Source organism: Dissoconium aciculare, assembly GCF_010015565.1.
Source record: "Dissoconium aciculare CBS 342.82 unplaced genomic scaffold K489scaffold_4, whole genome shotgun sequence".
NCBI lineage: Eukaryota > Fungi > Ascomycota > Dothideomycetes > Mycosphaerellales > Dissoconiaceae > Dissoconium > Dissoconium aciculare.
In genome coordinates this window covers 943,088-970,048 of record NW_022984954.1, presented here as the reverse complement: position 1 = coordinate 970,048, position 26,961 = coordinate 943,088, and the positions used below count along the sequence as shown (strand labels likewise).

Here is a 26,961-nt window from a genome sequence, read left to right as displayed (position 1 = left end):
CTTCCAGCCAACAGCGCACTCCTCCAAGTGAAGGGAGTACGTGACGACTCATCAGACCTGGGATCATTCCAAGGTTATCAACCAGGGCCTGGGTGCACTCTATCTTTACCACCCGTGGACCTGTTGCAGTGGTCGCCGTCGCATGTGTTACTGAGGTAGGTATGGCAGTGTTGCAAGGCCACAGCCTGGGGGTTTCCGTTTCTCCCAGAACCAAACTAATAGAGATAGTACAGTCCAGTGGTAATGGTAATAATTATAACAATATCAAAGAAAGCACTGCGGCAAGCGGAACCCACTCATCGTCAGACGCATGTCTCTGCCAATATTACTGGCGCACTCTAGGGCTTCCTTTCATCCAGTCCCCCTCGTAAATACACATCATCAGCACAAATTACAAATGAGATACGAGAACATCATATAACTCTCAGATCCACTTCATCATCGTCGTCGTCGTCGTCGTCACCAACCAAAAATGTGGATGGAAATCGCGAGCGGCAGATATGGTCCCTGTGGACTTTCCACGCGAGGCGAGATCTCACATGTGGCGTACGAAAACCCCTGCCATACATCGGAGAAAGCACAGAAAAGAAACATGCATGCATCCACGATGAGAACAGGGTATGTATCGGAGGCCGCCACTCCAATCCTCCGCTTTCACCATCACCGCCGCCCCCAAATCCGATCGGTCAGAGTCTGCATGGAGCCACGGACGAATGTGCGACCACGCAATCCCACACGGGGATCAGACGAATACCCGAAAATGGTGCAAGTCTGAGAGCGACCGTATCTGTGGCCTTGGGGTTGGCGACTGGGGTCGTTGATGTCTGTCCATGGTAGTAGTAATTTGGAACCTTTCTACGCAATTGTGTATATGCATGATGATGGCGACAATGATAATTATGAAAGAGGCTCGAAGTCGACAGCAAAGAGATGGCGGATATGCATGCATTCGCCTGATCACCTTCGCTGCCCAACCAAAGAAAGCACCCTTGTTCATCGGCTGCTGACGCCCGGCAATCCCCGCCCGTGGTTCCTTTCTTCCTTCGTGCAGCTATACTCTCCCTGCCCAGGTGTGTTCCCATCTCGCCGAACGGCCTGGTGCATGCGGTTTCTCTCCTCTCCTATCCAGGTACTGTACAGTACAGTACAGTACCTCGCCAGTGCTCGCTCGGCCGTCCGGCCCTTTCGTTCCCAGCCTGATCGCATTTCGGGGAGACGAGAAAGTCCACGCCGGCCGCACATCGGGCCTGTTGCAAATATAGCGCAAGTGCGCAACTACATTATAGAACCATTGACAGGTTGCGAGAGCTTTTGATTAAAACGCTGATCGAACCGGAGCGAAGCCGTGGACGCCTACCATCGTCGGAGCTAAGTAGTGGAGAAGTTCACGCTGAACAACGAAAGCCCATGTCGGCATGTGTCTTAGACGACCCTTTGTGCTGCACAAGGAAACTTTATGACGTGTACAGTATTGCGTGCATGATGCTGCGTGCTAGCCTTTTATCTTCGGACGACGTACTGCAGTCGGCGGTGTCCGAATCGCACAGGCCACGCGTGTGGCCTCGTTGGAAAGTCGCGCAAGAACGCGGTCATCACTTCGAAACCCATGGCTAGGTATTCGGTAGACGGCATCTGTTTGCCCTCTTTCAATATTTGAAGCATGTCCCGTCTGCGGCGAGGCAATCAATGTACTGTGTCAATCTGACTTCATTCTCTCGCTTGATCGTAAAATTTGTCCACAGCAAAAAGACCGAGCTTGCTCAATTCTTTGTAGTTTTCCCAGCCTCGCCCTTCTCCATCTGTGCGATCAAACCAGTCAGCATATGATCAAGGCGCCGCGGCATAGCATGGAGGATGTGGAGGGTTGCATACCTTATCAATCATGTCTTCAATCTTGCGGTATTCGAAAGTAAACCGAGGGTATAGGAACGGCCGCAGATCATACCGGTTATCATCCGGAGTATACGACTCAAGATAAAGTCCGGGGGTCATGGTCGTCATCTTATGCCGATTGGCAGCGTAGTAATACATGAAGTCGCGAACCTTTTTGTACACCGCGCGAGGACCCATGTGGTCGCCCCAATCGACCACGAGCCGCTCGAACATGCCAACAGTGCCGAGTTTGAATGTCTTGCGCAAGCGTCCGAGGATCGATAATTCGTCGTAGGTGAAGCCCATGTCGATCTCGTCGCTCTGCACATATGTCTCGGTGATCGGCTCAAGCTCGGCGGTGGGCACGGCGTCGAGGAATTCTCGTAAGATTGGCAAGTCAAAGTGCGTCTCGGCCCAGCCAATGAAGCGTTTGAGGTCAGTCTTGGAGATGCCACCGATGGGATTGATGTCGGCGGAAGAGCAATCGTATTTGGTAAGGTAGCCGCGAAGACATTCGTCAACGTTTGCGGATCCGAGGATTAACAGACCGCCTGTCTTGCCGCGCGCAGTGGGAATGAGTTGGCCCAACGCATAGGCCAGGACCATACGTGATCGAGATTGAAAGTTCTGCAGGGCGAGATTCTCGGCTTGTGAGCCGCCATGGACCTTGAACTTTGGCTCAAAATTGAGAATCGACGCAGTCAGCTGATGAAGAGCCTTAACCATATCGTCAATGTTCGTGTCAATGTGATGCGCCCCAATGGCTGTTGCGAGTTCGATAGCCCGAGTACGAGTCTCCTTGGACGATTGCTGCTTCATACCCATAAAGACTGTGCTGAAGATCTTCCCACAGAATGCTTCGGCAGTTAGTCCCGCGGGAAGCTGACCACCACAAAGGCGCGTAGCGTCTGCGATCACAACGTCGTTGCCGTTCTTGATCGCTTCCACAACGAGGCGACACATGCTAAAGACGATGGTCGCTGTCGCGCAACTGTCAATGCCACCACTCAGAGGAACAAGGTATCCGGCGGCTCGCGATCGACGGAGATAATCCCATAGCCAACACGCCGGCCCAAGGGCAATCTCTTCCTCCGGCAAGTGGTAACGCGGCTCGATTGCTTCTGTCAATCGCGCTTTGGGATCTAAGACTGTCGATGACCGACAGAGGTTGAAGTCGACCTGTATCCGCTCAAGCCGATGTACCGCCGGGTCATTGGCTTGCATGCCACGGCTGCGAGATGTTCGCCATGCCCATATTTCGTCCAGGTCAACCACAGCAGTCTTCACTTCGACATCGAGCAAGGAGAATTGTGATCCTTGGGCCAGAACCTTTCCAGAATTCAAAATCAGAGCACAGCCATCGTAATACAATCGATCACCATCGCATCCACGCTGATTCGAGTACATGTAGACACCTCCAGTTTTATCTGTGGCTTCCTTGATGAGGTTAATCCGGGTATCGAGCTTACGGAGTTCGTGGTGACTTCCACTCGAGTTGAGAACGATTTCAATTCCTGCCAACGAGTACAATGAATGTGGTGAATTAGGCGTCCATAGCTCCTCGCATGTCTCTGAAGCGAATGACGCATCATTGGCCTCGAACGCCACTTCTCCAATCCTGCAGATCTTTTGTTTCCTAGACAGAGCTTGGATCACTTTTGGTAGATGATAATCATCCACGCGTTGGCGAGGCCATGGTGAGAAATATCTCATCTCCCGAAAGTTGCCATCATTGCAAAGGTCGAGCTTCGGTCTGATCGCGAGAATCTCGCCGTTGAGTGCGATTAATCTCGCATTATAGCTACATCCCCGATGTTGAATGGGTAAACCGAGATCGATGATGATATCCTGACAATCTGGACGAGTAATGATTTCGGCAACAACGTCCCAAGAGTTGTTGTAAACGTCATTCTCAAGCCAATGGTCCAGAAGACCATAGCCTGGGATACAAAGTTCCGGAGTCAGAAGAAGCGTGGCGCCCGCCTCTTTTGCGGTCTTGATCGCTTCAACAATACGGTCACTGAATACCTCACTGTCAGTCACAAATTTGTCACAGTGCTTGTGCGGAGCTTGCTGCTCCTACCGATTGCCATCATAATCGAGCGACCATTGATTAAGCTGACAAGTAGCTAAAACGCATTTCCTCGTCATAGCAGCTATTGTCAAATCCCTTGATGAAACGATGATTGCTTAGAAGATTGAGCAGATTGGATTACTGCTGTGCTATGATGCTTCATGCGTAGACCACTGCTATGCAGTCACGGCTTATCTTGAGTGTGGGTGGGGAATAGCTTGCGTATCTGTCGTGCGCATTTTTGTTGTATCACCTTCCGATGAAGCGACGATGTACGGAGCACGGAAAGAACCTTGGAATCGATCAATTTGCACACCCCAGGGCTCCATGGCGGCAGGAGATCTTCAATGGCAGAATTGCCATGGAGTGTTGTAGATGGAAACGAAACGCGACAAGAGTGATTCTATCGTCTGGATAGCAGTGCGTCCAGAGCTGTCATCTATAAATCATGACACGAATACAACCAGATAGGCAGCATGTGTGACTGACAGAAGCACGAATTGGAAGGAAATATCGTCCAAGAGTGACCGATGTCGTCATCGCTTGCACGAGGCACAAGTTTCTCGTGAACGGTATGGATTCGATGAACAGGAAATGTGCTGCACCGCGTACGCCGCGGGCGTTGCGGAGACAGGATATCAAGCAGCATTTATGAGCCCAGGATATTATACATATAATATAAAATAGAGAGTTGTTGACGCGTCGTAGAAGCTCTGGCCTCCGAACTTATCCTTCTCGACATGAGAGACTGCAACACACCACAATGAATCAATCGCAGCCTTGATCTGCATCGACATCCCGATAGAGGCCGTGTTCTCAAATAAATCGAAGCTTTATTGGTGTCATGAAGATTCCTAAACACTTGACGGACACGGGAAATGGCGGGGATGAGGGCACTTGATGCAAGATCGTCACCGTCCCATTGTAGCACAAAACATACAGTAACTCTGAATTATGCAGGCGGACGGATGTGCGATATGATATGTAGGTGTATTAATCGCGGAAATGTGAATCATATGGTCGCTGGGAGCGCATTCCTCGCTGTATAAAATCAAATGCGACCCCACGAAACCGCAACGGTCGTGGTCCATGCCGACCATCAAATTTATCAGGCGCACCCGGTACACCCGAATCCAATTTCGTTATCTGTGCTTGGGCGCCACCGACACTCCGAGGTACAATCGTGCCGGGAAGCCAAGGCAGAGACACAAACAATGACTGCGCGAAATGTCAACATTATGCCATCGCAAGAGAGGTGATACACAAGTGGCGAGGGCATCATGCTCCAGATTCGTGGATATCAGCGATTCGTCTAGTGCATCTCCCAACATGGACGTCTTACGAATACGGCGATGCGCGAGATGCGCGTGCCGACCAATCAACGCGCATGCCACGGCATAAAACGCGTGTCCTGCAGACTCCAGTCCCGACCTGCAGCTCCCAATGACTTTTTCCCCTAAGGAACATCTCGCTTGAAGCGACTTCTGCTGCTTGATCGGGATTAGCGGAATGTCTAACGACAAGAACGTGGAGCGGAGAGACGAGATAAAAGGCTATTTATCAGCGATGGATGCCGTTCTTGCTGACGAGGACAGAAGATACTGATGTCTAATGCGACTCAGGTAAGCTGATGAATACGAACATGGCCACCGCCGCCGCCACCGCAGGACAATGTCACCTGCGAGGAGTAGCTACCTAGGCACGCAGATTGTAACCAGCTGGAGGTCCCACTGCTCACGGGCACGGTAGGATTACAGAATGCCATGGTGTGAAAGCGAGCTGTCTCGTGATGAAAAGACTCAATTGTTGCTGGGATGTGCTATCAAGACAAAATAGGGCTTGTGCTCTCTTCGTGGTTGTCTCTGCGGCGCCGTTGGAGGGTTCGGTGTACGCATGTGCTCACTGATGACAGTCTGCCTGCTCGGTGCCCGTTTGTGACCAAGATTTTTATCGTGTTTCGCATCACGATGAGTGAAATCTTGCCCGCACCTGAGGAGTGGTTTAGCTAGTGTGTAACAGCACAGACAATTCCCGGAGCTGGCGTTCGAGCTAGTGTTCTGCCTACCTAGTATGGTTGCTAGGAACCGTTTCGGAGCGTTACTATGTTGCGGCAGCATCAATCAAGGCACCGTGAGCATGGATGTTCCTCCACTCCACGCCGACTCATCACTCTTGCAACCTTTGTGTGTGACATTTTAAATTGCTCGTGACGCCCGTCCCCCATCGTCAGTTCCTTCCTCGCTCCGTCCCCCATCGCATCCATCTCATCATCCCAGCAGATCCGTGTATTCCCATCCACGCACGCGCAACAGGTTCATTGATACTGCATCGCAAGTGTTCGCAAAGAGTGTAGACGGTACGTGAACATCGCGTAGCCAACGTGTATTTGCTTGAGCGGTACGCTGTTGGTGGTACTGAAGGCGATCTTCACCAGCAAAGAGTCAATGCGAGGCTGACGCGTTCCCAACTATTGACAGAACCGATATCTTCTCATCACTACCTTCACACCAAACACTATCCTCACACCTTCAAGATGCACGCCTCGTCGATTCTCGTCGCTGTTGCGGCATTCGCCGGTTTCGCTGTTGCACAGAACCTTGACGGTGCCGTCTTCAACGGTCAGAACTACTCGATCTCGGGCCCAATCGCTGTGCCACCCCAGAACCTTGACGTCGGCTACAAGCGCAAGATCTGTCTTGCTCAGACGCAGCAATGCCCGCAGATCTGTGGCGGACTTGCTACCAAGAACACATGTGACGACGTGAGTGAACGACTGACCAGCAAATGATTCATCATGGCATAGATCTTATCGCTGACGGACCTCTAGAGCACCTTGGCCTGGAACTGCAGCTGCTCCAATGGTAACCAGCCCAACATCTCCGACTATGAGCAGACCGTGCCTGGCCAGATCTGTCGCACGTGGTTTATCAACTGCATTGCTGCGCACCCCGATGACGCCGATGGCCAAAGTGGTTGCAAGGCACTCCAGTGCGGCACCAAATTGGTCCGCTCCAGCTCCGTCACTACGACCGCCTCAAGCTCTACCAACTCTCCAACAACCACCGGCGGATCCAACACTGCAAACGGCGCTGCCGCCACCACCCCCGCAGGCACTGCTACCACCAGCACTCGCCCCAATGCTGCCGCTACTTTGGCTGCCGCTCAAAACTACGGACACATCGCCATTGCTGGTGGTATGGCCGCCCTCCTCGGCCTCGCTTTGTGAAGCAATTCACTTTTGATGACCTGAGAAGAGTTATCTCATGTCCGTAGGCGCGGCATCGGCGCCCATTCATGGAAATCGATGGCAAGAGTAGGATGCATGACATGGGAAGTGTTCTGGACAACTTTGCCCGGACTCTCTGTGTTTACCTTTTATTCCGTTCACGAGTATACGAAAGCGCCGATTTGAAGAACTGTCTGTTTTGATTCCCTCCTGTCATAGAACAATCGTCGTTCTATCTTCTTGTTTTCACCATCATTGTGAGCAGATTAGCGTTACTCTTCTTTGGACAATGATATCACACACGTACGGATCACCCGTACAGTAATTTGAGGAAGACCTATCCTGCCCCGTTCCGCCTCTGGCTTTATTGACTGTCATCTCATTGAACAATGGACGTCTATGCGAGCAATGTCCCAATCTCGCTCAGCTCGAACGTCGAATCGACGATTATGTTACGTCGAAACGTCATTTGAATGGAGGGTAGCACTGGCACATAGCTGCTCGTGCCAAATTTCAAGTGTCGGCCGACGTTCATTGTCCACCTGGGCATGCAATGGCTGTACTCGGACTTTCGCTCGAATGCCTCCGACGCTTAAAATTTCCAAGGTTGGCAACATAGAATCTACAGGGCCTGCTGAAAATGGGCTTCAATCATTTCTGGTTCGATCATGCACCATGAGACGATCTTTGGGTGGACGCGGGCCGGACTACCAAGATTGATCATACAGCAAGCTTTCCAAGGTTATTAGGCCATGGATGTGTGCGTTCAGGCAATGGTCCGTGACCGACGTCACATTTTGATTTATTTGAAAGCCAAAGAGGCGCAAATTGTTCACAATGGCACTCGGAGTGTTCGCGATGTGCACGCCTTGGTTCACGAGAATCGTTTCGAAAGGGAATATGGGTCGGCCAGACCATGAAACATACCTAGGAACTCACCAAGCTCGGCAACATTGCTAAGCGCGATTGATCGGACGCGTCGCGCTAGTCGACTTGATGTCCAGCGTCGATTGCTCCGGACCTCAGGCCGTCGACGTGCAACGTCTGTCGTGATGCAAGATCCACGAAAGGTGGTTTTTACGATCAGCAAGATGCTGGATGTGACGCTGCGACAACATACCGCGAGAGGTGGACAACGCCGTCGTCGTATATCCACAATCTCTGTCAATATTGTCGTGAAAGGCCAAACGAAACATAGCTATTCAATTTCTATTCCAGATGGCTGTAATATTGGAGATGTATCGCAGTCTCTAACGTGGATCTGTGGGCGGCTGGCCTCGCCGAGGTGGTTTGATCAAGGCATTGGCTTCCTCTTAGCCTTGGACTGCTGCTCTAAGTATTCTTTATAATACTACCATATTCAGTCAGCATCTGCGCGGATCCAGGGAAGACCAAGACGATGAGCGACGTAGCCATTGATCCAAATAGGGGTAAGGAAAAAAGCTTACATCGCAATTCGCCTTGACACCATCTCTCAGCTTCACCAAGGGTTCATATCCCAAAATCTCTCTCGCCTTGTGTATATCCGCGTACTGCGTCCTCACCCCGTCCTTGACACTGCCCGAATCTAACGTACTCGCCGCCCCAGTCAACCAAGTGATCCACTCCAAAAGCACTCCGACCAACCACGCAACGACCATTGGGATCCTAACGCGCGACGGAGGGTAATGTCCGAACTCCGCCCAGACCGCCGCGAGAAAGTCCCAAAAGTAAACCGGCTCATCATTCGAGAGGAAGAAAGCCTGGCCCGCAGCCGACGCATCGCCCAAGAGATTCTCCACCGCCAGGCAATGCGCGCGCGCTGCGTTCTCGATACACATAAAATCGTAAATATTCGTACCGTCGCCCACGATGAAACCGGTCTCCTTCTTAGCGATGAGGTCGTGCATGACGCCGATGACCGCGATGTCGCCGCGTCCGACGATCGTGCAGGGCCGCAGGGCACAGGCAAGGAGTCCGGACTCCATGCGCCACCTGGGATCCAGCACGTGGCGTTCGGCTAGGGCTTTGGACTTGCCGTAATGTAGCGTGGCACGACCGAGGGGAACATCTTCGTTCATGTGGTGGTAGTCGTGCTCGAGGTCATCGATGATGGCGGTGCAGCTGGATGTGTAGACGAGGCGCTGACAGCCGCTTTGGAGGGTTGCGGCGAGGACGTGTGTGGTTCCGATGTAGTTTACCGCGTGGACTTTTGTCCACTGTGTCTTGGAGGCGGAGTAGCGGAGTGCTCGAGCAGGGACGATGCCGGCAGAGTGGACGACGATGTCTGGCGGTTGGCCATTGAGTGACGAAGTGATTCGAGCAAAGGCTTCGGTGACGCTTGACTGCGAGGTGATGTCTACAGGGATGAACTTAACATCGTTGCTGGACACAACGTCTGGGTCTGGCGCGATGATGTCTAGAATTGTGATCGTCCATGACGGATGTCGGCTCTTCAAATCGCGGACAGTGTGTCGACCCAAAAATCCGGCACCTCCTGTGATTACTACATGTTTGACATTATCGTGTGCCATCTTACCCACTTCGCCAGACAGATGAGCTTCCGAGGCTTACGAATAGATGCAGCGACTCACTGCTGTGGAGGCGTTAGCACTGTGAGGACATCTCAGTGGACAATCATGAAGGACTCATGATGGGCAGGAATGAAGGCAAGCATTTTGAGTGCTATTCTGCTTAGCGCAGAGAATCCACGATGGTAACCTTGGAACGTTCCGTCTGACGCTTCATCTGCACTGTGCATAATGCCTCAGACCATACTGTACATCAAGCCACATGCATATCAGTGGTGACGATCGATCCAATGATAACGCATCTTCCAGCTTCGACCTTGAGGGTCGCGAGTATCATCGGAACCAGTCGTTCCGAAACCGAGCCCAAGCTACTTGAGTTTAGTCTGTGTTTATTAGTCATTCTGAAGCCGTGATTGCCGGCGACACGCGCTCTGCTGGAACAAACCACGAAGATACAGTGCTGGTCGCTTTGACCATTTGAGTTCACGGAAATGGCGCCACGCAAAGTTCTACACACGTCCACGGGTACTCGCTTCAGTTCGATGTTTCAATTCTTCTTTTTTTGCTATATGATTGTTATTGCATCATCGACATGAATACGTCCCGCGTTCGACTGGAGATATCTTGCGTCCTCCAGTAGGCTTATGGACCGCATCAATATGCATGGTTCATGACAAGAATTTTGCTGGGTGACATGTTTACAGTTGGACAGCAGTGCGGAAGTTTGCGCCAGCGTAGACGGCGTTGGCACCAAGCTCCTCCTCGATGCGAAGAATCTGGTTCAGCTTGGCAAGACGCTCGGAACGCGCAGGCGCACCAGCCTTGATCTGTCCCGAGCGGAGACCGACAGCGATGTCAGCGATGGTGACATCTTCGGTCTCTCCCGAACGGTGAGAAACCATGACACCCCAGCCGGCACCGTAAGCATCCTTGGCTGCCTGGATAGCCTCAGTGATGGTGCCAATTTGGTTGACCTTGAGCAGGAGCGCGTTGCAAGCCTTGGTCTCGATGGCCTTCTTGATGAAGACAGGGTTGGTGACGGTCAAGTCATCACCGACGAGCTGGAAGTCGGAGTTCTTGTAGAAGTAGCTCCAAGCTTCCCAGTCATCCTCAGCGAAGGGGTCCTCGATCGAGACGATGGGGTATTTCTGGGCGAGTTCTCGGTATTGGTCGGCAAGCTGCTCGTATGTGACCCACTTGCTCTTGTCGCTGTCAGGGTTCTTGAAGTCCAGGTCGTACTTCTTCTCCTCGGCCTTGTAGAATTCGGATGAGGCGACATCCATGGCGATCTTGACCTGACCGGTGTAGCCAGCCTGCTCAATAGCATCGGTGATAAGGGTGAGGGCCTCGTCGGCAGTCTGGATGTCAGGAGCGACACCACCCTCGTCACCAACGTTGCCAGCGGACTGGCCGTACTTCTGCTTGGCGAGCGACTTGAGCTTTTGGTAGACCTCAGCACCCTGGCGCATGGCCTCGCTGAAGGTGGGAGCACCACTGACGTGACCAGTCAGCTATGAAGAGGAGCAAGCCGTCGGAAAAGGATAGACTTACGTGGGAACGATCATGAACTCCTGGAAGGCAAGACGACCGCCGGCGTGTGAGCCACCGTTAAGCACGTTCATGAATGGAACAGGCAGGACGTAGGGCTTCTTGGTGCCAGCAAGGTCGCTGATGTGTGCGTAGAGAGGGACGCGCTTCTCGGCAGCGGCGGCCTTAGCGACAGCCATGGAAACACCGAGGATGGCGTTGGCACCAAGGGTAGTCTTGTTCTCAGTGCCGTCGAGCTTGTTGAGGAAGTTGTCAATGGCGGATTGGTCCTTGACGTCAAGGTTCTCCTTGATGAGAGCCGGGGCGATCTTCTCGTTCACGTTGGCAACGGCCTTGGTGACACCTATAGCCACGCGATCAGCTTTCATTCTCCGGCTATCGCTATCCACGAATACTTACCCTTGCCGGCCCACTTGCTCTTGTCACCATCGCGGAGCTCGCATGCCTCGTGGGAGCCGGTGGAGGCACCTGAGGGAACGATGGCGCGGTGAAGACCAGTCTCGGTAACAATATCGACCTCGACGGTGGGGTTACCACGAGAGTCGTAGACCGAGCGGGCGTGGATCTTGGTGATTGCCATCTTTGTTTGTGTTCTGATGAAGTGATCAGCCAGAATGTTGGAAGGAAGAATTTCGGATCGAGTTCGATGGCGAGGATCTATCGCGAACAGGTTTTGTCGGGGCCTGTTGAGAGTCTTGCCGCACACCAAAGCTGTTGCACGGAACGCTGCCTGGGATGAGGAATGTTCGGATGAAAGACCGTGAACTTACATGATATGCGATTCAATGGAAAGAGAGTGGTGAAGGTAAGTTTGAAGAAGCGTGATAAGAGCAAAAGAAGAAATCAAGGTCAATCACGATAGCCAGCAAGGTACTGGTGCTTGGAAACGCATCGAACAATAGAAAGTCTCTCATCAAATCATCCGCGTACTGTTCTCTAATTGTGTACATCATTCTACAGTATTGCCCGCATTGCCCCACCTCTGACAAGGAAGAGGCATTGGATTCGCGGTAGTGGGGCAAAGCGCTGGCCCGATCCACGTTGCTCAACAGTGGCTTCAACACAATTCTGCCCACGCGTTTCTAGGACAACAACATAACCGCCAGTGCTCTTTGTACGGCAGCTGGAGGTGAGCATGTAGTTTGACACGATTTGGCCGCCGCTGCCGGAGGTATCTTTACTCTCCACGCTGAGCACTAGCCCAGGCGCGTGAAATTACGCCGAGACCATCCGAATCGGCCCTGCTATAGATGTGCTCGTGGAAAACATAACGCGGGATGTCTCGGGCAATTACATCACAGATCGCCGGCATCCGTGGCGGATCGTGCCGAATGTTTTCAGCGAGTTGATGGGACCCTTCATGAGCCTTCCAAGGTTGCCCAGGTGTGTTTGGAGTGGCCTGAACGATTCGTTGACGAGATTTGATCAACAGCACAATAGTCTCTATAAGCTGTGAGAATGACCTGCAATCCGCGTCGTCAGACTCATTACACTTTGAATATCTGAGTGGCAGAGTCTGATCGATCCTGGCAGACGATATAGTGGCATGCTCTCAGTTGATGCCCTGCCTTTTACTTCATTGAATACCTAGGTACGACAAGATTGATGAAATGTGAAGTTGCGTATGAGTAAAGGATTTGAGATACCTATCTACTGTGATGCCATCAATTCAAGAGGGGTATTCGTGACTACAATCAAGTCCTCATCATAAAGGCGTGAACATGCTCAAAACAATGCGCCGCAAATCTATCTCATGAAACCGACATGCTTGCCTGATCTTTCCGCTCATAATGTCACCTCACCCTCCAACATTTCCTTCAAGAGCTCTCCACCTGGTCCACCCTGGATGGCAGATTCAATTTCCTTCTTCGACACAGCACTTGCCATTCGTCGCTCATCCCCCATAGCTGTCGGGCCTGCGAAAGCATTCTTGCCTCTGCGGCTCGGCGTTCGGGATGGAGTAAGTGGTGTACCGAAACTTCCACTGCGCCCATCCGCTGGCGAGATCAGATTCAAGCCCTCCAAACCCGAGACCACATCGCGGAATTCGAGAATGGAAAGCCCGTGGAACAGTCTCTCGCGCTTGCATAGTGCCGAATAGGTTTCGAACAGCTGTTTGATCGTCGGAGCGGTGCTGTGGCCGGTCTTTGATGGGGTAGAGAACATGACTTTTTGCATCTGTGCATCGCGTTTCCGCTTTTCAAGCGCAGCAAGAGCACAGAGCACGGCCTTTTGTTGAAGATTGAGGCCCACAAGGCGTTGTGTAGCTCCGTTGCCAAAGGCTTGCGCAGTGACACGGGCGATGTGTGCGATTGTGGCCTTCGGTGCTGTCTCGATTGTGAAAGCGGATTGCGTTTTCGAGGGTGTTGCGGGCGAGTGAGGGGACGCCAGATTGCAGTTTTCCATAAGTGGTATCTTGGAAGGGCTATCGTGGAGACTTTTCTCCTCTTGGCGATCACGGGTCTCACTCGCGACGAGGTCGATGGCCCTCTGGCAAATGTCAAATGCTTTACGGAGGTCACCAGTCTGAGCGGCGACTTTCTTCGCGCAAAACTGAATGGCTGCAGGTTGGAGGAAAGGAACAGACTGTGATTCCTCACCAACCAAACTTCTCAATTTTGCCGTCAGAACCTCCGCGATCTGAGTAGCGGTATATGGCATAAAAGGTAAAAGATCTGGCTTCAGATTCCGTGTTTTGAGTCTGGGTAATAGACGGTCAGTGAGATCCAGGGCATTGGCGATACCAATCAGAATCAGGCGCGATTCGGCTTCAAGAGACCATTCGAAAAGGCTGTAAAGTAGCGCCAGGTCCAGATCCACGAGGCAATCGACCTCGTCCAACACCACCAAGAATTGTTTATGGGCTGCATTTTTGCGTTGCATAAAGTTTGAGCGTATGTAATCGAAACCGGTTCCGTCTAGCAGGTCGAGATCGTCTGCCAGTTTTTGGCTAAGGTCTTTTGTGCTCCGAACGCTCATACAGTTGATGACGGAGACTTTGATGTTTTCGTCCTTTGACCATTGCGATATCTCATCGCCGAGTAATGCACTCTTGCCAGTTCCTGGTGGCCCGGAAATATATAGGCAACCGCCAGATTGTGATTTGACGCGTGATTGAACGAATTGTGCGAGCTCCGCCCGCTCGGCATCGCGACCCACGATTTTGCCAGGATTTGAGCAGCGAGCAAAGAGTTGGCGCGCTTGATTGAATATCGAGGTGGAAGTGTGGGATGGCGTGCCCAGCTTCTTTGCCGAACGAGGTGTATTCTGATCTCCGGCAACAAGGACTCGGTGTCGCGGCGTGACTGCAACCTTCTGCAATGCATCACGGTGTCTTGGAGTCCGGGGGAAGGCGTCCCGTTCGGAGTTGCCGTCCTGATAAATGTCCACAATTGATCTTGACCTCTTGCGAGACGAAGCATCCCTTCGAGAAGGAGAGACAACATCTAGTGCTTCGTGCGTATTCAACTTGGCAGGACTCTTTCGTACTGATGCTATTATTATGTTTCGAGTCCTTTTGCGACTATGTTCACCACCCAACAACTCGTCGTCTTGACCATCGATATTTTCATGTTGACCCCGGGTCACAAAAGGATTGAAGTTCTCGTCATTCGAAGATGCGATCGTAATTCGTCGCTTCGTGCATGCATTTTCATTTGAAGTGTCTGGACAAGGAGAATCAGCAGATGCGTGACGGTCGCAATTCGATTGTATCGTACCTGTCGTTTCTATCGCTCGAGAGCGCTTGCCGAGAACTGTAGCGGACATTGCGAAGTACTGACTGTGGCAGGCGTGTGTCTTGGGCCTGGTCTCACTGCTGATGTGGAAGTCGCAATCGTTGTCTCCATGGACGACCTGAGGAAGGAACAACTTTAGCGGTAGCACGCGTCGCACTTTACGCGTTGACGCATCGACGCGTCGACGCGGTGGAGGCTTGGCACCATCTCGTCCCCCAAGTGCCCGTGCCCCGCTCTTCGCCAGACAAGATGACTCAGCTTTCGTCGCTTGCGATCACTCGCTCCCACGCATGACGAAACATTCATGACCCGGAGATGTTCGATATCCCGCACAATTTCGTGAGGCGTAAGTGATAATAACGCCCGTCGATCATCTGCCTATGATTGAAGATTGCAATCCCAACGCCTTTCCCCGAGCATCTGTCAAAAAGTCTGGGCGATCCGCACTTTGCTCACTCAAACATGTCTTTCTCGAATGGCAATACATATCTCGAGATGGAATCTCGGGAGACAAACATGTTGGATATTTCTCTGACAGAGACAGCTCCTCTGCCCGGATTTCCCACGTGTATCATCACTCGACACTACATGTAACAAAACGCTAGAAATCACTCTAGATTGCGAAGACTTTTCAGCACTCACTATACCTCTGTATTATTTCGTCTCTCACCCCATCTGTTCATCCATCTTAGGTACCTATATACCTAGGTAGCGAAGCCTAGGTATCTAGTACCTAGGTAGCGAAGATCGCTACCAAACTGCACAGTGTCTTTGTCTCACACCCCATCTGCTCGTCTTTCAAGCGAAGATCGCTACCAATCCACGACAATGCACTTGAAAGCCATCACTATGTGAACGATGTCGTGAATGTGCATTTACTTTTCCTTGTTGAAACCGAGATGCCAGGATTGACAGTCATCGTGATCGACTGGTACTGCAATCGAAGGTGGCAGTTCTGACGATGCCCCACCGTGCCCACATGAGTGCATTTACCGCTTCGTGAGTTATCCCGTAGATCATCTGCTGCTATCGCAAAGGAAAATCGCTGGACTGGAAACGCCACAGCAGTGTGCATTTCTCTTTCTGTGATTTAATTAGACCGCCAGGTATGATGATCGCATGATCGACAGCATGAACGCGCTGGCCTCGCAGGATATGCATCTACGTGTTGTTCCCTGAAGCAGTTCCCGACCGGATGTGATTGAGATAAGCCATCCGGGCGATCGTCTCGTCGACAACCTCCCAAGCGCTACAGCTCATGATATCGGAGTGCGTTATATGCACGTGAGAGAACGGGTGGTACAGGCGAGCATTGATTATGATTATTTACTATGCAGCTCTGGGCTTCTGTGGAGCTTCACATTGGAGCCTCAGGCATCATCACGTGACAGTGTCTAGGCTCGTACGCTTCGACAACATCTTGTCCCACGCTAATGGCTGTCTGCATGACATTCTCCCGTTGGGCTCAATGCCCAATCCGCCAATCAGCAATCTTGTCACCTGCTGATGCGACCGGTTGCGAGCGGCCTTGAACCTTGACCGCTGGAACGATGTCGCCGGCTTTTGGTCTCCCACGCAAGTGAAGCATGCGCAAGAACGACAGGTAGCGCCTCGCGAGTTGAGCTACATGTCACTGCATTGTACGCACCTATCGCCTGATACTGGCTTGTGCCGATATTGAGTTTACAAGTTGTTGTAAAATGTGAATTTTTATCATACTCCCCAGACATCACGCCACACACCAACTCGAATCATATTGTACTGTATGGTGCGCACCCTGTTTACACACAGGGTCTCGACCTTTCGTGCTGGGATGGTAAGGATAATCGGCGCTCTCCGGTGGGCTGATATATGTAGAGTCCTCATTCGCTACGAATCGCGCCACTATGCACGAACGCTCAGCGGGACAAATCCTGCGTGGACATAGAGACCGCAGTTGACCTAATGGTAAAAGTGTGACTGGACATCCAGACTTGCAGCGTGGGCCCATCGGACAGCCGGAGAGCACGAAAAAGCGGCGTGTGAGCGATCGTGGCGACTACCCTGCAAACGTATTGCGCCCGGTAGCTCCGACGCCCCAGCCGTCTTGTGGAGTTCTAGAAAGAGCGCGCCCACACATTTTGGCTTCTCGACTACTCACAAGGGTCCTTTTCACATGCATGCCACCATCTGGCACAGTCCATCGCTGCTTTTTGACCAGAGCGTAGATCTCTGGATGGCCCAAAATCCTCCTACACGTGTCAGCTGGCCTGGCAGCATTCGAAGGACATCATCCCACCCGAACATCAGGTGTGACGGCTTTTGTTGCCTTTCCTCGGGCTCGCTAGCCCATTTTGGTTGATGACGGGAAGTGACCTGCACGTCGATGCAGCAAGACCCTCTTGATATTGGATACAGCCGCGCTGTACTCGAGATATATCACTTTGACTCCCCGGTATGTCGATCACTCGAGCACATCATTTTCTTGCCGATTTCGTTGTACCACCTATGCGTTTCCGACCTGGATACACTTTCGCCACATTGAGTGCTGCCGTGGCTGCTTTGTGCTCAAGTATCCTGTGATCCATCGCCAGGAACATTTCCTTCCAGACAACCTGTTCGCCGAAATGGACTTGGTACTGAGTATCGCAGAAATCGCAGACAACGTGGCGGCAGAAGCCTCGATTGCGGGCGAGGCCTTCCGTGCATTCTTCTACGATGTTAAGGTAGATACCGTAGCTACCAAGGGATTGGCAGACGACATCCAGGACCTCGGGGTTGCCTGCAGCTCCGTCAACGATCGATTGAAGAAATTCCTCGATGGCTACGACGGGCAATCCAGAAAACCCGGGTCGGATCTATTCTGGACTTGCTTGTACACGCAAGTTGCGTGCAGCTTAGACACAGTCAGACAGCTCCAGGCCGCTCTGCGAAACATCGACAAGGAAGGAGCCGATCTTTTTGCACAGATCTTACGACAGATTCGGCGTCATATGCAAGTCCTGGGTCTTGGAGAGGCACGAAATCGCATCCAATCTCAAATCGCAGTCTCGCAAATAAGCCTATTAACAATCGTTATGTAAGTAGAACGAGCATGCTAGAATATCCATGATGGAGAGCAGCACTAACGTCCAACAGCGAGGCATGCTATTTGTTCCCGCAACGCATTGATGAACATTTGCCAGTCTTGCTCGACCAAACTCGTCAATATGTGGAACAGTTACGGACACTGCAAGCACAGCGCGCTGATCCTGATACTCTCGAAACTTCACATGAGACAGACATCCTCGACATCAGCGCGAGAGCGATTGAAGACGGAAACAACTTATGTGCTTCGACTACGATCAAAGAGAACGCGTCCAGCGCCTCGTCCGAGTCCGAATCGCCAACTTGCGAAAATATACACGCCTGGATCGACCATGTCGACAGCGGACTGTTCACATCTGTGCAACTACCCGAAGTCGCTTCTCTAAAGTCAAGTGATGATGGGGAGGCCTCAGCCGATGAGCAAGACAACTCGAAGCCAAACCAGGTGCCTCGTACGAAGCGCAATTCAGACCGTCACCAATCTTCATCGTCAGACAAAGAGACTTCAGAAGATGTAGACCTATATGTCGAGGCAGCACAGAATGCTAAGAAGACCGGTCAGACATTCTACGAAGAGAGGGATTTCTTAAGCGCATTCGCGTACTTCTCCGAAGCCCTTCGGATGGCCAAGGACTTATCCAAGAGACAACAGCAGGCCTGCGACATTTGGAGCCTGCGATACATGCATGGCGTAGCAGCGTTTCACTCTCGAGCGCCAGTCGATGCCGAGCTCACTCTTCAAGATGTTCTTGCGAATGCCCCCGAAGTTGACTTACAGACTCGATCTGTCAGGCTCCAAATATTCGAGACTGTTCATCTCCTTGTTCAAGTCGAGGTCAAACTTGGGAATCTGGAGAAAGCCCTGGCCTACGGCGAATTTTCACTCAAAGGCCGCCGGAGGGTCCTTGGGAAGACAAATTACTTGAGCTATGAATCGGTTGCACTCGTTCTTCACATTCTCGAACTGCAAGAAAGCCCGGAGCGTAGGGAATCATTCCTCAAAATGCTTCCTCAAGATCGAGAGAATACATTCTCAACTATTTTCGAAGGGCTCTTGCCTCTGACCACAGAGCCTGTAGAAGATGCTGTCCCGCCGCCACCGCCAGCGAAGTCGTCGAGAAGATCTACACGTACAAGTAACATCATGTCGCTGCCGATTACTGTACAGGAACAGCCTCACAAACGTGACAGCTTCCACTCTGTGGTCAGCAGATCTTCATTCCACAGTGGTGTGTCGAGCAATTACAGCGAGCCAAGCTCATTGGCGTCCACGGCTCCAGCGACATGCCCAAGTCCAGGACTATTCGACGATGAGACCAAGTCCGCTTCGGGGCACAGAGCATCAGCGATGCGTAGACTCGCCTCACGTGCAATCGATAACAGGGCCAGCGTCGTGCGACCAGATCTCGCCAGATCTAGCTCCTGTTTCGTACCTCAGACTTACCGACCCATGAGACCCACATCGCACCCTCATATGCCACTGTCGAGATCAGTCAGTTTCTACGAGCCACACCACGAGAACGCCGTCTCCTCGGAAATGTCAGATCGGTCGTCAGTCGCACTTATGCCCATCATAGATGAGCAACCTTACCACGTGCAACGTTCGGAACGCTTCGCAGAGCTTGTACCGTTTCCGCTCCGGACGCAAAGACCCGCAAATTTTGCGGAAATCTCCGAATACGACGTCAGTCCCCCATCATACGAGGATTCGAGGCCATCTTCCATCAACAATTCGTCTGTGGATGGCAGCAGCGGCTCGCCATCGTCTTCCCATTCAAGAGCGCCTTCCTCAATCTCTCTATCGGGTCCCGCGACCCCTACTAACGACATCAAAACCCCGCCCATGTACGAATCCTTTGCTCTGCCGCCGTCAATCCACCCCGCAGAACGACAAAGTCTATCGTCGAGCCGGAACTCGTTCGCGTCGGAGCACGTTGTCTCGCCGGTGCCTCAAGAATTTTCGCCACAGAACGTGCCATGGAAGCATTCGGAGGAATTTCATTTAAGGAGACGATCGCTGCTCAGGATGTTCCGGGCAGCTCATCCGATGAACGAGAATCAGTCAATGAGCGACACTGACTACGATGGTGTTCGCCTCTCGAAGAAGGACCTCGCATCTGTCAAGTCCGAAATACTCTCCGATGATGCAATGGCGTTCTGGCAGGAGCATCTAGAAAACAGCATCCTGAACGGTAGCCAAAAGTATATTCTCCTCCGACCTTCCGCTGGAATGCGGCTCTTGCATGATTCAGAAGATGCTGCCGATATCATGCAGGGCGCAATCTCCGCGCAGACTATGCATCTGTTTATTCCTCTTCGAACTCGAATGAACCCGCACTGGTCTCTGCTGCTGGTCTCTATTCAGGACGGGGTGGCTTGCCATTATGACCCCCAGATCCCAATGAACCGCAGTGCCTCGGAACGCGTCACAGGAAAGATATCCACCATTCTGAACAAGCAATTCACCTACTATAGTGTTCCAAACGTCCCACAACAAATCAACACCAAGGACTCAGGCGTAATGGTGAACTTCTACATGCAGCATCTCATCAAGAAGCTGCAAGCCACCCATGTGTCTGAGAAAACCGACGCCTCGATCTTGGCCCGGGCCGTTGACGTCAAAGCCGAAAGAAAGGACATGCTCAAACTCATCGAAGCGAAGAGAAAGAGCGTGGGTGCTCGATTTATGTTGGACGATTGAACGACATTCAATGCATTTGTACACAATTTCCTTTTGTTTTGCTCAAGCACGGCTATGGTGCATATGCTTAAGGAGTCGGATTTGGCCTCCAGCCTTGATGCATAGTCTATGATACCCATTAGATACGATATTACACTTTTTGATATGAACCTTACTCGCCACTTGAAATGTGTGGCAGTCCCACAGGTGGTGTTTGATCGGCACAGAACTTGAGTTCGGCATCGGAGTGATCATGTGACGTCAGAGTATCGTTCGCGTAAGCACGCGCGCGTTCGCGTAAAGTGCATTCAATTCATGCTATCACAGGCAGGCCATTGTGAGGTTTTGTACCTATGCGAATATGCCTTCCGTGGTTCCAAATCAATCACAGAAGAAGCAGCAGAGCATCGCTAACTTCTTCACAACAAAACCAGCCGCTTCTCCTAAGGTTGCATCGAGTAGTCAGATCTCGCCTGCCACACCGTCGAAGGGGTCTTCAAAGACTGCCAACAATCATGAAGTTTTGAGTCCGCCAGAACCTGAGCTTGAGAATTCGCTTGATCTATCACGATTCGTAGTATCCAAGCGACCTGTATTGGAGCTTGATGATGGCGAAGAAAGCGACGGCGCACCAGTCAACAAACGTCGCAAGCCCAGCTGCAACGGATCTCGAGCTGGAACGTCACATGCACAACCAAGCTCAACAAAAGAGGACGTTGCGATAGGAATTGGCAAGCAAACGAATGCTACCGACCGAACGTCCAAATACCTATTTACCGGTTCCAACAATGCTCGGGGTCATGGAACGGAGATAAGGCTGGACGAAGATGAAGCAGTTCGACGGACAAAAGAAAAGCTGCACGAGAAGTTTGTCAGGAAGCTAGGAGGTTCGGCTAGTCTTGCAATTTTAAAACGTCAGACCAGTGCTGTTCAAGATGAGCCCATCGACGACCACTCCACCGAGAATCAAGATGAAGAGGAGGACGATGAGGAAGAAGAGGAGAGTTCTGGGAAATACCGTGGGAATTCTCGTCGTCCAGCTAGGAAAACCCCTGGGAAACTCACGCCTCTACAGAAGGAGGTTTTGGAGCTGAAACGAAAATATCGGGATACCCTGTTGATCATTGAAGTGGGATACAAGTTTCAAATTTACGGTGAGGATGCGCGCAAGGCCGCAAAAGAGCTTTCGATCGTATGCATACCGGGTAAATTTAACCTCAATGAGCATTTCGACGAAAATAAGTCTGTGCGATTTGCGTCGGCAAGCTTCCCTACGCATCGTCTTCAGGTCCATGCGAAGCGTCTGGTCCTGGCAGGACACAAGGTTGGAATCGTGAGGCAGCTTGAGACTGCTGCACTGAAGGCGGTCGGTAGCACAAGAAACAAACTTTTCCAAAGAGGGCTTACCAATCTTTACACCAAGGGCACCTTTGGCATAGACGATGAAGAAAGTCTAGACGGAGAACTGGCAGCTATCAGCGCGGCTGCGCCCACGACGGGCTTCCTGTTATGTCTTACGGAGAGTTATCCCAAGGGCAGCGGATCTGACGAGAAGGTCCGCATCGGTCTCATTGCTGTCCAGCCGGCGACTGGAGACATTGTGTACGATGACTTTGAAGACGCGTGGATGCGAAGCGAGCTCGAAACCAGGCTCTTGCACATATCGCCCTGCGAGTTCCTCATCGTCGGAGAAGTATCGGCCTCCACTAAGAAAATCATCGATCATTTATGTGGTGGCGGCGATGCTCGCATTGAAATGGTAGACAAGCCGAAGACCATGGCGGCACAAGCATATTCCCACATAACACGTTTTTATGCGGACAAGATCAAACCTGATGGCGAATCTCTCACCGAGCTGCAATCGTCGTTGGAGAGTGGTGCACTTTTGGACAAAGTACACAAGCTTTCCGAGAATGCCACGATATGCCTTTCGGCAATGATCACGCATCTGTCAGATTATGGACTACAGCATGTGTTCGACTTGACAAAGTACTTCCAATCATTCAGTTCGCGCTCTCACATGCTGCTCAACGGAAACACACTCGCAAGCCTGGAGATCTACCGTAATCAAAACGACTACACCGAATACGGAAGTCTGTTTTGGTCCATGAATCAAACACAAACGCGCTTCGGTCATCGTCTCTTACGAAAATGGATTGGAAGACCGCTGCTTGATCGAGTCAGATTGGATGAGCGCGTGGCTGCTGTGGAAGAGCTTGTGAACGTCGACAACGCTACCAATCGTGAAAGGATAGGCAGTCTCTTGCTTAAGACAAAGGCAGACCTCGAGAGAAGCCTTGTTCGTATTTACTATAAGCGCTGCACTCGACCGGAGCTTCTAGCATTCCTGCAGTCTCTACAAACGATCGCACAGGAGTACGCAGGTATTACGACCGCGAAAGACACCGGATTCAACTCTCCTCAACTTTCTGAGGCCATTCTCTCTCTGCCTTGCATCTTGGACGACGTTATACAATACCTGGAAAGGATCAACGCGGAAGCGGCAAGATCGAACGACAAGTACGGTTTTCTGCGCCCGGAGTATGCGACGGCAGATATGAAGAAGCACGAAGCTGGTATTGTTGCAGTCGAGCATGATCTCGATGAATTTCGAGCGGTCGCAGCACAGAAGCTGCAACTCAAGAGGCCTGTCGAATACGCCACAGTCGCTCAGATTGACTATCTGATTGAGGTCGACAACACTCAACTTAGAAAGGTTCCAGCTTCTTGGTCGAAGATTTCCGGTACGAAAAAGCTGAGCCGATATCATGCGCCCGAGGTTGTGAAATGGATCAGGGAGCGTGATCAACACAAGGAGGCGCTCTCAAATGCATGCGACTCGGCCTTTACCGATCTATTGTCTGAGATTTCCCTGCAATACCAATCCTTCCGCGACTGCATTCAGTCGCTTGCATTGCTCGATTGTCTCCTCTCGTTGGCCAAAGTTGCAGAGCAACCGGGTTATTGCAAACCGTGCTTCACTACTTCTCCCGAAGCGAGTATCTCGATTACTCGGGGACGGCACCCTATGGTTGAGAGCATCACGAGCAGTGCATTTGTCCCCAACGACGTCAACCTTCACGCAGCACGCAACCGCGCGTTGCTGATTACAGGGCCGAACATGGGCGGTAAATCTTCCTACGTTCGTTCGGTAGCTCTGATCTCAATCATGGCGCAGATCGGATCCTATGTTCCGGCGGAGGCCGTCGAGTTGGGCCTCTTAGACGCCATTTTCACTCGAATGGGTGCAGGAGACAACCTCATGAAGGGTGAAAGCACCTTCATGGTCGAGGTGGGAGAGACCAGCGACATCCTCAAACAAGCTACGCCGCGCAGTCTAGTCATTCTCGACGAGTTAGGCAGAGGCACATCAACCCACGACGGCGTGGCTATTGCTCAGGCGGTGCTTGAACATTTCGTTTCAGAAAAGAAGTGTCTCACTATGTTCATCACGCACTATCAGACGCTCGCGCGCATGCAAGACTCCTTTGCAAGCGGGGAGCTGCGGAATGTGCACATGAGCTTTACGGAAGAAGACGACAATGTCACCTTTCTCTATGAAGTTGCGGAAGGCGTCGCTCATCGTAGCTATGGCCTAAATGTTGCGAGGATGGTTGGGCTGCCTAAGAGTTTACTTGCGGAGGCCAGCAGACGAAGCAAAATGATGGAGATGGAGGAACGAAGACGAAGAGTTGGGTATCTTGCTGGCCTCACTCAAGAGCTCCGTTGTGGAACTCAAGACGAGTCTGCCAGCTTGCAGAAATTGATTCAAGGCATCGAGGAGCTGTAGGAACTTTGCTTCGGCTGTATGATTATTCTGTGCTGTAGGTAGAACGATTGCGCCGTCTCGAGTCGAGGGATCGTCGAAACATGACGTGAATGCTAGCAATGTAAGAGAGTTGGAAGGTGAAAGTCCTTTGTTTGACATATATGTTATTCTTCATTCCAGGCCCGTTCGAATGGCACCTGGGCATAGCCACGAGAAATCCTTCGAAGCTCCGCAGCCAGGCACCACCATTTGCACGCGATCATCTTGCAAGCGATGACGTAAGTTTGGCGTCCTGGACGAGAAAGCAGCGCGACACCACCACGAGCAGCGTCGCGCATGATCGGAATTCAGAATACCACAGGATACCTAATTCTCGACGTCGGCTGTAAATCCTCCTACTCCTGCATACTTTCTCTTATATCTATCATACACTGCGCCGCGACTGTCTGGCAAAGATGTCTGGTAAGGCGATGCGGGGATGCAAGAAAGTGATCAGACACAGAAACTGACTTGTACCACAGCTCCACCCGTTGACTACTGTAGGTCAATTGCGATCCTGGCCAGATTGACGAGTTATTCACAAGCAGATAGATGCGACACTCGAGATAGATGCAAAAGCGACACAGCAACAAGTCAGGGACGCCTACAAAAAGTGCGATACCAAGTTTATACGTTGCATCGAAGATAATATCTTTTCTAACCTGACTTCTAGACAAGCTCTGCGACACCACCCTGATCGCGTCCCCGCCAACAGTCCCGAACGCAGCACGCGCACCAAAAAATTCCAGCAAATCAACGATGCCTACTACACTCTTTCCGAGCCAGGTCGCCGACGCGACTACGACCTCTCCCGCAATCAATTCCATGGTTTCGGCGGTAGCGCCGGCACCAGCAGACCCAATCCATCGGCATTCGAGGCAGATGAAGAAGTGCCGAGACCGAAAGCGGGCGGTGGTTCGACAGCAGGAGGCTTCCCATGGTCGACGTTCGGATTTGGTGGCAATGCGAAATCCGAAGCCGAGGCCAACACCTACAGCAACGAACAATTCGGAAGTGTCTTTGAAGAGATGATGCGCGACGAGGGAATGGCGGAAGGAGATAATCGTCCGAACAATGCGTTTTGGTCCGTCGTGGGAAGTGTCAGCGGAGGAGCCATGGGCTTCATTGTGGCCAATTTCCCTGGAGCTGTCGCTGGGGCTGTCGCGGGCAATCGGCTCGGTGCGATTAGAGATAAGAAGGGCAAGAGCGTGTACGCGGTCTTCCAGGAGTTGGAGCAGCCGGAGAAGATGCGTTTGCTCTCGGAACTGGCAACCAAGGTCTTTGCACATGCTATGAGCTGAGCTACCGAGTTTGCAGGGACACCGGGAGGAGACCCATCGGCGCGATAAGCGCTTTATTCTGTTCTCTAGATACCACTAAAGCGTTCGGGTCAAAGTTTTGAGGTTTTTCATCGTTGAATCGCTGCGGTGGACTGGGCTAGCAGGGCACGAGCGGCAAGGATCTCGGTCTGATTGTAGCCGTCCCGATCTTTCTCGCCAGATGTGCTTCTTCGCACAATCTCGGCGAGTTTCGCAGTGGCAAGTTCGTTTAGCTTCTGAATTGTAGCGGTCGCAGGTGCAGGTGATCCGCTAGTAGCTGACTCAGCGCTCTGCAATAAGCGACTTGTCGTCTGGTACATACAGTTAGCAAAACATCCGGGTGGAGAGATATGTTATGAGCGAAAATGCTTACCAGTTTCAGACCGTAAAATCCACGCAAGTAATCATCGCATAGCTCAAGACTACGGCAAAATCTCCTCATGCTCTCGGCAAGTGCCTTGCGTTGCGCCTCGCCTTCGAGCCTGTCGGCGGACAAGTAAAGCACCTCTCCAAGCTTGGCATGCACGTTCCATGCGTAAGGTGAGATGAGAAGGACCTCCTCCAAGCTGTAAATTGCCTGCTCGAAAGCTCCCTGGCTGAGGTAGACGTCGCTCAATTCGGACCAGACTTCGGGATCCGTTGGGAGCGTGTCGACCAAGTTCGTCAGCGCAGTGACGGCCTCAGGGATCTTCCCGGTCGATCGCAGCAGCGCCGCTCTCCGCTTGCGAATCGAGATGACTGATGGGTCCTCCTTGAGCATGTCCTGATATTGCTGCATGACGGTGGCCAGCTCTTGTTGTGTGTTCGCCGTGGCCTCCTTGTACAAAGCTCGTAGAGCCAAGACGCGGTCGTTCTCCACCCCAAACCGATCCGTGAGCTCTTCCAGACACAAGTATGCAGACTCATTATCGCCCGTCCGCAGACATGCGAGGAGGATGTTCTCGTAGATCTGCCATTTCTCTTGGGACTCGGAGTTGAGGAGGAGGTTCAATGGCCAGGGTAATCCCCAGTTACGTTGCGACTTGAAGAATTCGGGGGCGTGCTCTTTGAGGTTGAGGGTGACCTCTGGTGTCGCATTCGTCGGAGCCTGTAATAGTGAGGTCGCCATTTTCGTGCAAGCT

At 51.9% G+C, this 26,961-nt stretch overlaps 10 protein-coding genes across 10 annotated transcripts; 5 read left to right on the top strand and 5 right to left on the bottom strand.

Annotated features, from left to right (window-relative positions):
- The first annotated feature begins 581 nt into the window (after window positions 1-581).
- Window positions 582-1,407, top strand: K489DRAFT_179418 (uncharacterized protein). The gene has a single exon (XM_033599446.1). The coding sequence runs from the start codon at window positions 821-823 to the stop codon at window positions 1,313-1,315; it is 495 nt and encodes a 164-aa protein (XP_033461338.1). The 5' UTR covers window positions 582-820; the 3' UTR covers window positions 1,316-1,407.
- Window positions 1,408-4,023, bottom strand: K489DRAFT_422814 (glutamine-dependent NAD(+) synthetase; the record flags this gene model as incomplete). The annotated part of the gene is made up of 3 exons (XM_033608244.1): window positions 1,408-1,799; window positions 1,873-3,892; window positions 3,956-4,023. The coding sequence occupies 3 exons, from the start codon at window positions 4,021-4,023 to the stop codon at window positions 1,761-1,763; spliced, it is 2,127 nt and encodes a 708-aa protein (XP_033461337.1). The 3' UTR covers window positions 1,408-1,760.
- Window positions 4,024-6,467: 2,444 nt separating this feature from the next.
- K489DRAFT_335577 (uncharacterized protein) lies at window positions 6,468-7,523 on the top strand. Its single transcript, XM_033602191.1, has 2 exons — window positions 6,468-6,707; window positions 6,774-7,523. Exons 1-2 carry the CDS (start codon window positions 6,480-6,482, stop codon window positions 7,170-7,172), a joined length of 627 nt encoding a protein of 208 aa, XP_033461336.1. The 5' UTR covers window positions 6,468-6,479; the 3' UTR covers window positions 7,173-7,523.
- Window positions 7,524-8,278: 755 nt separating this feature from the next.
- K489DRAFT_378717 (NAD(P)-binding protein) lies at window positions 8,279-9,828 on the bottom strand. Its single transcript, XM_033604467.1, has one exon. The coding sequence runs from the start codon at window positions 9,683-9,685 to the stop codon at window positions 8,537-8,539; it is 1,149 nt and encodes a 382-aa protein (XP_033461335.1). The 5' UTR covers window positions 9,686-9,828; the 3' UTR covers window positions 8,279-8,536.
- A 552-nt stretch (window positions 9,829-10,380) lies between these two features.
- On the bottom strand, window positions 10,381-11,810 carry K489DRAFT_316939 (Allergen Cla h 6; the record flags this gene model as incomplete). Its single annotated transcript, XM_033601203.1, has 3 exons — window positions 10,381-11,176; window positions 11,234-11,573; window positions 11,630-11,810. 3 exons carry the CDS (start codon window positions 11,808-11,810, stop codon window positions 10,381-10,383), a joined length of 1,317 nt encoding a protein of 438 aa, XP_033461334.1.
- A 1,036-nt stretch (window positions 11,811-12,846) lies between these two features.
- On the bottom strand, window positions 12,847-15,059 carry K489DRAFT_335570 (cell division control protein Cdc6). Its single transcript, XM_033602190.1, has 2 exons — window positions 14,950-15,059; window positions 12,847-14,895 (listed from the first exon to the last, which is right to left on the bottom strand). Exons 1-2 carry the CDS (start codon window positions 14,996-14,998, stop codon window positions 13,016-13,018), a joined length of 1,929 nt encoding a protein of 642 aa, XP_033461333.1. The 5' UTR covers window positions 14,999-15,059; the 3' UTR covers window positions 12,847-13,015.
- Window positions 15,060-20,098: 5,039 nt separating this feature from the next.
- K489DRAFT_316956 (cysteine proteinase) lies at window positions 20,099-20,734 on the top strand (the record flags this gene model as incomplete). Its single annotated transcript, XM_033601204.1, has 1 exon — window positions 20,099-20,734. One exon carries the CDS (start codon window positions 20,099-20,101, stop codon window positions 20,732-20,734), a length of 636 nt encoding a protein of 211 aa, XP_033461332.1.
- Window positions 20,735-21,040: 306 nt separating this feature from the next.
- K489DRAFT_378713 (uncharacterized protein) lies at window positions 21,041-24,623 on the top strand. The gene has a single exon (XM_033604466.1). It carries the CDS (start codon window positions 21,075-21,077, stop codon window positions 24,501-24,503), a length of 3,429 nt encoding a protein of 1,142 aa, XP_033461331.1. The 5' UTR covers window positions 21,041-21,074; the 3' UTR covers window positions 24,504-24,623.
- Window positions 24,624-24,937: 314 nt separating this feature from the next.
- Window positions 24,938-26,152, top strand: K489DRAFT_430265 (DnaJ-domain-containing protein; the record flags this gene model as incomplete). The annotated part of the gene is made up of 4 exons (XM_033608407.1): window positions 24,938-24,944; window positions 25,004-25,021; window positions 25,074-25,134; window positions 25,195-26,152. The coding sequence occupies 4 exons, from the start codon at window positions 24,938-24,940 to the stop codon at window positions 25,820-25,822; spliced, it is 714 nt and encodes a 237-aa protein (XP_033461330.1). The 3' UTR covers window positions 25,823-26,152.
- On the bottom strand, window positions 25,930-26,948 carry K489DRAFT_430264 (tetratricopeptide repeat domain-containing protein; the record flags this gene model as incomplete). Its single annotated transcript, XM_033608406.1, has 2 exons — window positions 25,930-26,151; window positions 26,214-26,948. 2 exons carry the CDS (start codon window positions 26,946-26,948, stop codon window positions 25,930-25,932), a joined length of 957 nt encoding a protein of 318 aa, XP_033461329.1.
- Window positions 26,949-26,961: the final 13 nt, after the last annotated feature.

What these genes read in the sequence shown, in the direction of transcription:
- K489DRAFT_179418 (XM_033599446.1), top strand. Translation starts at nt 821, where the DNA reads ATGTCTGTCCATGGTAGTAGTAATTTGGAACCTTTCTACGCAATTGTG.
- K489DRAFT_335577 (XM_033602191.1), top strand. Translation starts at nt 6,480, where the DNA reads ATGCACGCCTCGTCGATTCTCGTCGCTGTTGCGGCATTCGCCGGTTTC. An exon ending in CCAAGAACACATGTGACGAC is followed by an intron (nt 6,708 to 6,773) that starts GTGAGTGAACGA and finishes ACGGACCTCTAG; the next exon opens with AGCACCTTGGCCTGGAACTG.
- K489DRAFT_378717 (XM_033604467.1), bottom strand. Translation starts at nt 9,685, where the DNA reads ATGGCACACGATAATGTCAAACATGTAGTAATCACAGGAGGTGCCGGA.
- K489DRAFT_335570 (XM_033602190.1), bottom strand. Translation starts at nt 14,998, where the DNA reads ATGTCCGCTACAGTTCTCGGCAAGCGCTCTCGAGCGATAGAAACGACA. An exon ending in TCGAGCGATAGAAACGACAG is followed by an intron (nt 14,896 to 14,949) that starts GTACGATACAAT and finishes CTCCTTGTCCAG; the next exon opens with ACACTTCAAATGAAAATGCA.
- K489DRAFT_378713 (XM_033604466.1), top strand. Translation starts at nt 21,075, where the DNA reads ATGCCTTCCGTGGTTCCAAATCAATCACAGAAGAAGCAGCAGAGCATC.